At 37.2% G+C, this 13,332-nt stretch overlaps 1 protein-coding gene across 16 annotated transcripts in view; it reads left to right on the top strand.

Annotated features, from left to right (window-relative positions):
- The window catches only part of SYNRG (synergin gamma), an 85,773-nt gene that overhangs the window by 43,609 nt on the left and 28,832 nt on the right, over positions 1 to 13,332 (top strand). For all 16 annotated transcript variants that reach the window (XM_019423998.2, XM_019424011.2, XM_019424010.2 and 13 more), the window contains 3 exons: positions 3,363 to 3,481; positions 3,680 to 3,742; positions 7,606 to 8,553. In XM_019423998.2, coding sequence (XP_019279543.2) covers positions 3,363 to 3,481; positions 3,680 to 3,742; positions 7,606 to 8,553 — 1,130 coding nt within the window. The remainder of the gene's footprint in view (positions 1 to 3,362; positions 3,482 to 3,679; positions 3,743 to 7,605; positions 8,554 to 13,332) is intronic.

Genomic DNA, 13,332 nt, shown 5'->3' with positions numbered 1-13,332 from the left:
TGGTTTACTCCTCTGGAAAAAAACAGTAGATGGAATTGAAATTTGGGCATAGAAAGTTGTAAGATGGTGGCCAGACATGAGATATATGGAATATTAGCAATTTTGTGTGGCATTATCTCCACATAATAGTTTACTTTCATACACAGTCATACTTTGTAGACTTGTTTTTCAGTTCTGACTTGATTACTTCCATGCTTACATGAAAACATTTTGCTCATGTCTAAGAATCCACATTCACTGTTTATTTATTCATTCAAAAACATTTACTTACCATCTGCTCTATGCCAGACATTGGGGTAGGCACTAGAAATACAGAAGCAGAAAGCACAGTTCCTGCTGTAAAGAAGCTTAGTTTTATCTCAGTATTTATATTATCTGATGAAATTCTCTTAGAATTGGTCCCTCAGTGTGTGTGTGTGTGTGTGTGTGTGTGTGTGTGTGTGTGTACACATGTATAATGAATTCCCTAGTTTATGATCTATAATGCATATTATGAGTTTATTTTAAGGGATATTTATTAAATCATGGTATAAATAGCTGAGCTTAAGTGAGACTGCTTTGGGCAGCATTTTAAAGCAAAAAATGGGCATTATTTGTCAGAGAAGATGAAAAGGCAAGTATGGTGTTAGAAGTAGGCTGGAGTAGAGAGTATTGTTAGTCTGTGAAAAAAATCTCATTAGTTAAGGGCAGCACCAATGTGGGATGTCTTAGGATTTGTGACGTAATCTGTCAAGCATTTTAGAAATAAGAAGTGGCATGATGAAAGTGATCTTGCTACTGTGTGGGATAAATTCAGCTGCCATAGTAATCCTGTTGTGAGATGTTGAGGTGTACTCTGGGTTTAGAGTTAGGCACTGAAAAGTGTGCGTGTGAGAAATTGGTCAGGCTCAGGGTTGAACTGGATGTCAAAGGAGAAAGAGCACTTGAGCCAGCATGAAAGGGGATCTGGAAGTCAGCAATGTCTTTCATTTATCCATCCAGAAAATACTTACTGTGTGCTGGGCACTGGGGAGCTTAGAACAATAAACATCACAGATATGGGGCACTGATAATAAAACAGTTCACAAAGAATTAAGGTGTAGTAGGGGTTTGAGTTGGTTAGTTTCATTTTACTTTTTAAATGGCTGTATTTAGTGTGGTGTCTGTCCAGTCGGATGGGAGCCCCCAAATGCCAGGCAATGATCTGGTGGAAGCTGGTGATGTGGGGAGGTGAAAGGATTCACCCAAAGATAGTTTACTGAATACACTGCAAGGGAGGGGCAGGCAAGACTGCAAAGGAGAGACCATCTGCCAGGAGGCAGTGGGTGGGGGCCGTTTTTAAAGGGGGAAGAGGAGTAGTTATGGCTGGTGAAGAATGGAATTTGCCCTTTTTGGTAACTGTGCCTGCCTGGTTGTAAGTAGCCCATTGGTCCCTTAGGGCCTATAGATAATTTGAGGTGGTCACCCCATGGGCATGTCTATTCAGCCAGGTGGTCGCTGTGGGTCCTTTTGCCTTGATCAAATTTCTATCGCTCACGCCTGTTTTCTAAAATGTCTCTACATTTAGCAGGGTAAGCAACTAAGTAAAAGCATCTACTACAGCCACACGGAGTGATTGTAAAACAAATGGATTCACTAGAGAAAAAGCAAATACTTTTTTTTTTTTTTTTTTTTTGGCCAAATTCTCTTAAGGTTCTTAAATTTTAAAACAGTATGCCTCCTCACTGAGTACCTTTCATTAGTATTAAAGAGTAGAAGTAACAGTTCTCATGTTTGGAATAGATAACTACTTTATATAACTGGCATAAACACTGTCATGGTGATTACGGTTTTTTGGGTTTTTTTAAATAACTTCAGGGAACTAGAATGAATTACTCATTTGTAATATGCATAAAATTACAGTCTGAGTCTGCTCTTTTTTGAGTGGAATTTTATTTTGTTGACTTCCGTCAGTATTTCATTACCTTGGAGTTCCTCTATTTTTTTTCCAATTCTGAAAAGAATTTTAAACAATAATCATCAATTAAATGTCACATTTAGTAGAAGATTTTACCAATGGGCTTTATAAGACCACAACTTATAGTTGGCTATTCATGAAAAACAAATTGATTGTTCAACTTTGTGATGTTTTTTCTCAAATATTAGTTACTTTTATTTATATGTAACATGCTGTTCAATGAGTTGTAGTTTAATTACTTATGAAACTTAAAAATCCACCTATGATGTAGAGGCGATGACCTGTTTGTCAAGATCAAATATGTAGCAGCTATTTGGTAGTGATGTGAAATTCTAATATTTGATACACTGAGTCCTAAAGCACTGTGGACCTCCATTAGCATGCCTGTGCAAGAGCTGGGTTTTTTACCTTGCTTGTAGGCGCCTGATAAGACGATTTAAATGACTGTGGAAAGATTTTTGCTTCAGGGCAAAGAACTCAATAGAAATCCATTTCTATAACTTGTGTGTGTGGTATTGAATGACACAAACTAGTGGGGGAAGGTAGTCATTCATATGTAAAGTTGTTCTTCCAGGGAGCTGCCTGGGTGTGATAAGGAGGAAAAAAAAGGCAATGCTTTTATAGTATGTGTTTAAGCCATCCAAGAATTACCCACACAGATACTACTCATTACACTATTTTTCCATCCAGCGAGAAATATGTCCACAGGCAAAAGTATCTTTATCTAATTTTGAAGTGATTGTTGTTTTGCTACAAAGATAGCTTCTGGAACCGCTGATGTGATCCTTGTAAAAATGTAAATTGTATTAACTCCACCGCTGTTTATCAGATGTGTGAACTTCTGCCAGTAAGCAATGCAGTAAGATCAAATAAGAACAATTTACATCCTGGCTTGAACAACATTTCATAAATAGATTTTTATCTTAACTATTCCACCTCTGCATTCTGAACCCATTTTAAAGAATGATTTGTACTAAGGTTAACATAATTTACTCTAAAATATTGGGTTTACATATTTGGAACAGTTTACTTTTCCAGTGTTACGGACCTTAAGTTAACATTCTAGGAGGTCATCATTCTATGAGAATCTATTTCCAGTGCCATTCCAATTGTTTTCGTGGTTTACAAAGATGATTAGATGGTCAGCATCGGTCTGACCCATCTTGAAATAATCAAGATTTGATTGAAATCTTGAAATAATCAATAATCAATAATCCCTCTCACATGGGAGGTATTTCAATATATTTTCCCAAGAGAAAGGGTTTAAACCTCTGTGGTGAATATATATAGTTTCTGAGTTTTAAGGCAGGGAACCATGAATTTTAATCAGGTACCTACTTGCCATTTTAATTCTAAGCTCCTACTTGATGATAAGGGAAGGATTCAATGTTCTAGTCATTAAGAAATATTTCATTTTCCCTTTTAGTGCCCCTTCTTTGTTGATGCCCCTTCCTGGCACTAAAGCATCAGCTTCGATGGATAAGTATGCTGTGTTTAAAGGAATTGCAGCTGACAAATCCTCTGAAAGTAACATTCCATTTGGAGGTAAAAACACGTTGTCAGTTCATAAACTTATGAATGTAACCTATGAATGTAAACCTTTTTAATGGTGGCCTTTTATGAGAAATGTATAAAATGCTTACACCACTTGTCAAGTATGTGCAGTTAACCCAGTCTGCCTTATTTCCTTGAGTTTTAATCTCAAGTTTCGTATTCTTAATAGACTCTGTCTTTTCATCATAGAGCCTGGTGATAAATACAGTGCTTTCAGAGAACTTGAACAGACAACAGAGGGTAAAACTTCAGGTAAGTTTTTGATTCCTTAAATGGATAAATTTCAATTTTTAAAAAATTGTATTCATTTATTTTTAAGTAAACTCTACACCCAACATGGGTCTCAACCTCACGAGCCGGAGATCAAGAGTCATGTGCTCCTCTGACTTAGCCAGCCAGGCGCCCCTCAGTTTTTAATAAAAGATATTTTTGATGATTCTTTCAGGGACACTCCTGAACATGTCTTTATTATATTGTGTGGGTGAGGTTTTTTGGCTTTGTGCCTCTGGAAATTACAAGGAAACAAAATATGGTTCAGTTATTGGAAATTCTTTTCTAAAATTTAGGGCAAACTCCAAATTGAGGCAATTTCTTCTGAAGCTAGTTATGTTCCCTTTCACTGGAAACCTTCAAGCCCGGATAGACTTCTGTATCAAATGGAAGGCTGTGACTGTCCTCAGTTATTTTAATGTTTAACAAGAACTGGAACTGTTGGCAGTGCAGCGATCTGTGGACTGTGCAGAAGTTTTGCAGCAACCAGTCTTTTCAAGATTTTCAAACGTGGCTATAATTTAATAAGATGAAGTAAGCGGGATTTATAGAAGGGCTTAAAGAGAGTAGAAGGGAATACAGAATGATAGTTTAAGAACCGTATGTGTGAAGACCGAAAGTTATGTTTGTGGTTAAATCCTAACCGGATGTGTAGGGTTTAAATAATCCATAGGTCAAATCATGTCCTTCACAGCTTAACTGCGCATGCTACGAAATTTGCATACTCTCATGAGGATTTCTTCCTGGGGACTGTCTTTGTGTACTGAATGCTCAAATTTAGAATATCCTTCACTCATTTGTTGTCACCCTTCTGTCCAAGGGAGGGGGATGAGAGGAGATTGTAGGAAAGGTAATGTAGGAGTAAAAGTTCAAGGAAAAAGTGTACTACTTAAATATCTCTAAAAAGGAAAAATCCACCTGTCCTAAAAATATTCATTCCTTGGGAATCCTGGGTGGCTCAGTTGGTTAAATGTCCCACTCTTGATTTCAGCTCAGGTCATGGTCTCACGGTTCATGGGATCAAGCCCCGTGTGGGCTCTCTGCAGGTAGCCTGCTTGGGATTCTGCCCCCCTTCCACCCCCCCCCCCCACCGCCAACCCCACATTTTCCCTGCGCGTGCACATGCTCTCGTGTGTGCGTGCTCGCTCTCTCTCGCTCTCAAAAATAAATAAATAAAACACTGAAAAAAATAAAAATATTCAATCCCTTATAGCTGTCAGGTTCTAGAAGTATTTCCTTCTGTTGCATTCAAGCCTTTAGGATGTAATAACTTTGTTCCTCAGTGCCTATATTAGGCACTAGGAGTACAGAGATAAAACCCTAGAGGAGCTTTTGGCTTGTTAATTGGTCTTTGACTCCTAGCAGTTCTTTCATCACCTCTTGGACCAAAGTGAGTTTGGAGTAAAGAGCATGGTTTACTATCAGAGTTTTTTGTGTAGTGTGGTATTAATGATCATATCATAGGGGTGTTATTCCTGGGAAAAAAGGAAATATCACTAAGCTCTGTCACTTAGTAACCTACGAAACGCACAGTTCTGAACACAACACTATATGATTTTTTTGTAAATTCTAAGACACCAACACACTTGATGCATTCAGGCCGATGTATTTTTAACGAGAATAAAATAAAATATATTCTCCTAAAATGAACAAAAAGTTGGCACCTCTACTGGAAGTCCTTAAAGTTAAGTCAGGAATGAAAGCACACCAACAAAAATGTCAGCAACAATCTGGGGTTCTGTTACTAAAGTACTATAAAAGCAGCATTAAGGTACTGCTTACATTTTGATGACAAATGTGATCTCTTTTGAAATGTTTTTAAGACGTAAAAAGTGACAAGTAGAGAGGGGAACTTATGAGGATTCAGAAGGATTCAGAGGATTAATGTACCCTCTGATATGCAAGCTTCCAATGACTGCAACTAATTTATTTGCTCCCAAATTCATGTTGCTTTTGAACTTGTAAACCCACCCATTTTATCTCTTTTTGACCCTTTCACCCAGCTTACATTTCTAATGGAAACGTTTACAATTCTTCAGTAAGTTTAGTTTGCTGTGGTGATTTCTTTTTAAAAATAACAAAACAAAACTTGTCAATTTCACAGATATTTCAAAGTAGCACATCAAAAATTTAGACTGACAAAATCGGCTGCTTATGACGTTTTCATTTAGGGAAATGATACAAATATTATCAGTGATATACTTACCTAAAACAGGGTAATTTTTTTTTAAGTTTTACATCTGCTTCTCCTGTCAATTTGTGAAATTGACTTTAGTCTTATTAGTGGTATGTCTTAAAAACATAAAATACAGAAATTATGAATGCTGTTCCTCTCTTTCTAAAATTTCCCTAATAATATTAAATAGATTTCTCTGTGTTGATAAATTATGCTGGTGAATTAAGTCTCAGATTAAGAGGAAAAATCAGCTTCCATTGTTTCCTATGCTTTTTTCTTCTATTAAAGTATGTATCGTGTTATAAGCACTAAATATTTAAAGCCTGTTTTATTATAATGACAGTTTTAAGAATCAGATTTTGGTTTGAAGTATACTTTTATGGCTCATATGTCTCTATATCTCATTTTTAGGGACAAATAGAATTTGAAAAATGGATGAAGAATTACAGCCTATGTTTTAGAATAGCATTAATATTTTTAAATAATAAGTGATGTTGGTGTAGCTATATTTATATTTGGTTTAGCTCTGATTTTCATTACCTGGTAAAATCTAGTAGATTTTATGGAAGACCTTCAGACACCATTAGAAAAATTGAGATCATCTGCTTCCTAACCTCATACTTAAGAGTGATAACGTCACTCTCATAATAAAGAAAAGAAACTCTGTTTAGAATCATGGATTCAGATTTTTATCAACATCTTAACTGAGTCTATTTAATTATTTATTAGAAATACATTAGTACCTATTTTCTCTAAAAAATAATAAGAAAAACATTTCAGTAACTCCTTTCTCAGAGTAGCACAGTATAAAGTTTAAATACTGTCCCTTGAAATTTTTAATAGTGGAGTTGGTATTTATTCAAATCCTTTTGAATTTTAATAAATAAGAGTAAATACTAGTTGGTACAGTGACATGGCTGATTTCGAGATAAGCCCAAGTGCTCACAGATTTTTTTTCTGTGCGATTCGGCTTATTTGTTATATAGAGAAGCCACTTTAAAATGTGTCCTTAGCTGGAATGAATGCTTTGCAAATAAGTAGATACCTTTTCATAATTTTTCATCAAAGTTAGCTTCAAATTAATGCGTCCACGCACTTGAGCAAGACCACTTAATTATCTAACAGTATGCCTGAAGTACCTAGTTGAGCAAGGTGTTTCACATCCTAAATACTAGATGCAGGATTTTTCGTAATACTTCACTAGAGCACCCATGATACTTTTTTCCTGATTGATCACCATGTAAAACATTTTATCTTTAAAGGATCATCTTAATGTCTCTCTCTTCAGGAACCTCCAGCACCCATTTCTTCTTCTCTTGTGTGCTTGGCCAGCTGGCTGTAGTGAGAAAAAAGTCCTGAGAGCAGTGCTTTTGGCCACTTGAAGGGTATGGCACTAGGACACGTTATCACGTTAAAATGAGCAAACGAAACTGACATGGTTAGGTGCTCTCAGTTTGATTTTTATTTATTTTGGCATCACTAGCCTTTGGCACGGAAACAGATGTGTAGTGTCCAAAGAGCTGTTTTGGTAGGGTGTAAGCTGCGGTTGAATAATGTCAAGCTAGTGAGGGGCAAGTCTCTAAAAGTATGCTTGTAATTTAATATGCTGTGCATCATGTGGTGTTCAGCTCAGCATTCTTATTTATTTTGCCGTATTTTTCTCTTTCAGGAGAAAACTTTGCAGAATTCAGATCTGCGAGCACTGATGACGGTTTCACCGATTTTAAAACTGCCGATAGTCTATCACCACTAGAGCCACCAACAAAAGACCAAACTTTTCCAGCATCCTTCCCCTCAGGAGCTGTACAACAGAAACAACAAACACAAGTGAAGAATCCTCTGAACTTAGCAGACCTTGATATGTTTTCCTCAGTTAACTGCAGCAGCGAGAAACCATTATCTTTTTCAGCTGCTTTTAGTGCATCCAAATCTGTTTCCACACGGCCACAGCCAACAGGATCTGCTGCAGCTACGACAGCACTGGCATCAACTAAGATGTCTAGTTTGGCTGATGATTTTGGAGAATTCAACCTTTTTGGGGAATATTCTAGTCCAGCATCTGTTGGGGAACAGGATGACTTTGCAGATTTTATGGCTTTCAGTAATAGCTCTGTTTCATCTGAGCAAAAGGCAGATGATAAATATGACGCCCTTAAAGAGGAGGCTAGTCCTGTTCCTCTAAGTGGCAGCTCGAGCAGCACAGTGAAGAGTGGACAAAACTCCGCTGCCACGTCCACCAAATACGATGTCTTCAAACAACTTTCTCTGGAAGGATCTGGACTGGGTATTGAAGAACTGAAAGATAATACCCCTTCAGGAAAAAGTGATGATGATTTTGCTGACTTCCACTCTAGTAAATTTTCTTCCATGAACTCAGACAAATCTCTGGGTGAGAAATCAGTGGCTTTCAGACACACCAAAGAAGACTCTGCTTCAGTGAAGTCCTTGGATCTCCCTTCCATTGGTGGCAGCAGTGTTGGCAAGGAGGACTCTGAAGATGCACTCTCTGTTCAGTTTGACATGAAACTGGCTGATGTGGGAGGAGATCTTAAGCATGTCATGTCTGATAGCTCTTTGGATTTACCAACAGTTAGTGGCCAGCATCCTCCTGCTGCAGGTGAGGAATTGGTGAGACTACTCTGGTAATGGTGATGTAGATTTCAAAGATGGTTCGGTGGGTGTTGACTTATAGTAGAGTAAGGCTCTGGCTCTTAACCTTAATGGATTTCTAATAACCTCTTCATTGCCAGTCCCATTGAAGCAGTGTTTAAATTCAATTCTGTGGGTACTTGGATATATGGATCCCATGAATACTCTGGAACTTAGACTGGATAGCTAAAATATTTTTATTTTCAAACTCTAACCCCAACTTGGTGTTAGAGGCACATAAAAATCCACTGCTAAATGAACCCTACATCACCAGGAATTTTATAAAGACTTTTGCAGTGTGGGTACTGTTCCTCCATTTCTGTGAGTGAGGTCAGTGTTTTCCTCTCCTTTTCTCTTCTCTTGGGTCTGTTTGGCAGCGGCCAATATAGTATTCTGTTTGGCTGACAGAACTGATTCTTGTTAGGCCAAGTCTTAGTAAAAATTAGTTTAGCCAGTCGTACTGTGGTTTGCCACATCCCCGCAAGAGAGGATGGAAAGAGCTTGTGTGTGGATGTCCTGTGTGCCAGGGTCTGGCAAGGAGGAGGGCATGAGTCGTTAGTGGAGTTCAGGTATGGTTTTCAGCGTTAACTCTATTACTGAAAGTATTAAATTGTAACACATCTGTAGATGGTAGAATAGGGTAACTACTCACTTTCTCATAAAATGTTTGAAAACATCCTATAAGGGAGCCCTCTTTAAATTCTGTATGGATTTACATGTAGCAGTTTATTCTCTAGTCCAACTTCCTGACATAAAATCTAGATTCCCAAGTGTCCTCGTTTTTATTTTGTTTTGTTATTTGCTACGTTATATAGAAAGATAAACCCATTTTGTGGCCTTTAATAATGAGAACTATCTCAATATTACTGTATTATTCTAGAAAACGTATTATGCATATGAAGAGTTTGTTGTTTTTCTAACTAGAGAGGGACATGTAAGACACTTCCAAGTTTACAGATTCCAGCAGAAATGTTAAAGAGTATTACGGCTTTTGCATAGATCACATTGGTAAGTCAGAAAACAAAATCGCATCCGTCCTTTGGCTGTTGAAATGTTGGAGGTATCCTTAAATGGGGTGCCGAATCGAGAGCAGGTGTTTAGAGACCGTGTGTGTCTCCCGTGGCGGCTTGCTGAGGCTTTGTCTAAGGGCGGTGGGCTGTCTGCGGGGCTCCTTGTGCCCCTGACTGTTGACTTCCTTTTTTTGTACTTTTCCTCAGACGTTTTCCTATTTTTTTGCTGCTCTTTGTTTGATAGGGTGATTTTGTTTCTCTTTTTTGTACGAGCTGCTTGAGCCACCGTGGTTGGTTGCAGAGTGCTCTGTTTTTTTGAACAATATTTGATTTTTATTTAAAAATCTCATAACATGTATACTAGCCTTCTGGACTCTCAAGTTACTAATTAGAAGCTATTTTTCTGAAAGTGAATCTATATTCTTTCATAGTGCCAAGCTAGATGTCTTTATGAGATGAGTCTAATCAGGTTTGTGATGTCTTTCTTTTTCCTTCTTTTAAATTTTTCCATTTTATTTGGGGAGGGGAGGTTTTTTGACTGAGCTTGTTCTGATTGACCTGTGAAAATAATCTTCTGTGCACATGTTCTTTTATGTATGTTTGGAACATTCCCAGCTTGGAACCTGTAATGTTCAAGCCAAGTCTCTTCAGTTTGAGGATATCCTTAAAAGCAGATTGTTTCCTCTTTTTGATCTGTAAACCTCCTGTCAGAAAGAGCAGTATCCCTTTAGAGCGGTTGTCACAAGGGGTTGATGTCTGACCAATGGGCTATATTGTTGTTGGGCAAAACTGCTGCATAAATGTACTGTAGAAGGTAAATGGCAGGGACTTCTTCAACGCAGTTTGGTTTTTCTTTATCCTCCCATTGACTGCAGTATCTCATGCTCTCTTGGTCTGAGGGTTAAAGATAACTTCTCATTGGAGAAATAAAAACTGGGCTGATGAAAAGAGAATAAAACCTAGCAGATTGCTATCTCTGGACCTTAGTGTTGTTGAGGAACCCTAACTTAACTCTGAAAGGGATACTGTCTCTTTTAACTCTTGCAATTATTCTTTGTATGGAAGGTAGATAATACTAATAATAACATTGCCTGATTTCTCTGTGTATTATTACATTTAACCCTTTGAGCCCTTGCTGCAATATAATTTCATCTAGGCTGCTTTATCCCCACCACTAAATTTAATATGGCCCCAAAGCATCTTGATGTGCAGTCATTACAATCATCTGGTTTTGTTGGCAGCAAGAGCTTACCCTCATTTGTGACACTCTCAAAGGGTTAGCGAGACTTCTGTAGCTCCCTACCTACCTGTAAAGTAGCTCTTCTTTGACATTGAAAATCGTTGTATTTTAATCAGCGCCTTATTATCAGTATTTTTTTCTTTTTGGCTGCTTTTCTGATGTCTTTTTTTCAATTTAGACATTTTCTGTGTGAATGTGCCTTTTCGAACTTGCTTTGGTATATTCCTCTGCAAATACTGATCTGCATGCTTATTCTGATGACTTCTTTTCCAGCTCTTCTGTACCACTCTCTTTTGTGATCTGTAAGTCCTATGTTAATAAATAATTCTTTGGCATATTTTGAAAGTGTGGGGATGTGTGTAATTTGTACTTTTTCAGGATTAGACCAAAGAAATACCTGGTCCATATCAAGTGTAAAACAATAGCACTTCCTGTGATTAAAGGGTTTTCCCTTTTGTCTCTTCAAATACCTTTCTCCTAAGAAAGTATTGGTTTAGCCCTTTCCCCTAATAATCCCATTGATATAAATTTTTAACATGGCACTGGATTAAAACATAACTTTAAATGTTTAAAAAATAAATGTAAACCTTACACACTGTGTAATAGGGAAAAGTTACTCCTTTCTTCTAGTGAGAAAATGGGAGTCGATTTTATTGCTTAGTAAACCTCACAGAGCCCACCACCACAAGGAGTTATACTGTGAAGAGGGGCAGGTGAGGGACAGATCTAATAGTTGAGTGTTGGGGACAGGGGATACATCTGTTAATAACTAGATGTCTGTAAATTTAAAATAAATCATGAAATGGTGTTGAGATGGGCTTCTGAGCACAGTACATGCAAACTGAATTTAAATTGATAATCTTTGTAATGGAGAGTGTTCAGTGTTAATATCAGGAAGTCTTCAGGTCTGAATTCAGTGTGGGTCTGAAATAGGTGCTCACCCTCTACTTGTAGAGCCTGTTATCTTTCCAACTTCAGAATGTATTATAAAGCTCACAGTCCATAAAGCAAGTTCTTAAAACGATTTTAGGATGTCTTCAAAGCAAGCTTTAAATCACTTTCATTTTTTGAGAAAATAATTCTAGAAAGATGCACAAAAGTTAGCAATAAGAGAATGCTAAGTTTGGAAAATATTTTTTTCTATCTTAGAGAATATTAATAGCAAAAAACCTTAGGAATACTATTGTTTTTTAGATCATAAACCCAAGACCAATAAAAACCTTGGAAAAAAGGATTGTTTCCATGGTTTCCATTTTTTTCTTATATTTTGAAATTTTAGTTCTTTTTTTAAGAATTTGAGGCAGTAAGAAATTAAACCATTGAAAATGAGGATTTTGAAGAGGATTCCAGAGAGATCACTTACAGTATCTGCAATAGGCCATTTGAGAAAGAAAAAAGTTGCATGTTGGGGGTTAGATTAATTCAAAGAGGGGTACCCGGGTGGCTCAGTCAGTTAAACGTCCAACTTTAGCTCGGGTCACGATCTCACAGTTCGTGAGTTTGAGCCCTGCGTCGGGCTCTGTGCTGACAGCTCCGAGCCTGGAACCTGCTTCAGATTCTTTGTCTCCCTCTCTCTCTGCCCCTCCCCTTCTCATGCTCTGTCTCTCTCACTCTCTCTGTCTCTCAAAAATAAATACATTAAAAATTTTTTTTTTAAAGTAATGTTTAGATTAATGCAAAGAAAAGCTGAATCTGCCATTCAAACTACTGTGTTTTCCAGAAATTAATGCTTTAGAAAGTTGGATAATACTTGGTTTCAGAAACCTTGTGTAAATTATATTACATTTTAATTATGATGTATGCTGCTAACTAATTTGGAAGAAAGAGTTCTTGGTGTAGCCTCCATCTAGTGATAATACCAACTACCCTTTATTTAGAATTTTCCAGCGCTGTGTATGAGACTAATCTTGTGGTGGCTTTGGCTAAGAAATTGCTTTGTCAATGGAATTATCTAATGCTAAATTGGTCCATCTGGGACTGCTTTATTTTGTCCTTTCTGCATTTATCTGAGCAGGCTGAACTGTGTGTAAAACATAATCACGTTCATAAACTGAGCAGTTAATTTTTCTAGAGTAACATTACTTTTCGGGAGGAAGTCTTAATAATATGGTAATATAAACTTGCAACAAAGACTTGAAGAACTCTATGCTACAGGTTCAAGCAAACAAACAAATACTGTTGTGTTTACTCCCATGCCAAGTAAAGTAATCCAGTTAGTGCTGGTGTCACACATCAGTGCCTGAGCAAATGTACAAGTGTATTCATATTCTACATTCACTCTGTTGTTCACATGAAAATCTGTATGGATTTTTAAAAGTAGCAAATGAACAGGAAGGGGATGCTGGCAGTATTGAAGAAGCTGGGCTAAATACAAAAATAATTCAAAGAATCAAATTATTTTTATTTATTATTTATTTTTAGTCTTTTTAAAAAAATTTTTTAATGTTTATTTTTGAGAGAGAGACAGAGTACGAGTGGGGGAGGAGCAGAGAGAGAG

The sequence above is a fragment of the Panthera pardus genome, unplaced genomic scaffold, assembly GCF_024362965.1.
Source record: "Panthera pardus isolate Hobbes unplaced genomic scaffold, ASM2436296v1 HiC_scaffold_3, whole genome shotgun sequence".
NCBI lineage: Eukaryota > Metazoa > Chordata > Mammalia > Carnivora > Felidae > Panthera > Panthera pardus.
The sequence above is the reverse complement of the archived record's forward strand: the minus strand, read 5'-3'. Positions and strand labels throughout refer to the sequence as shown.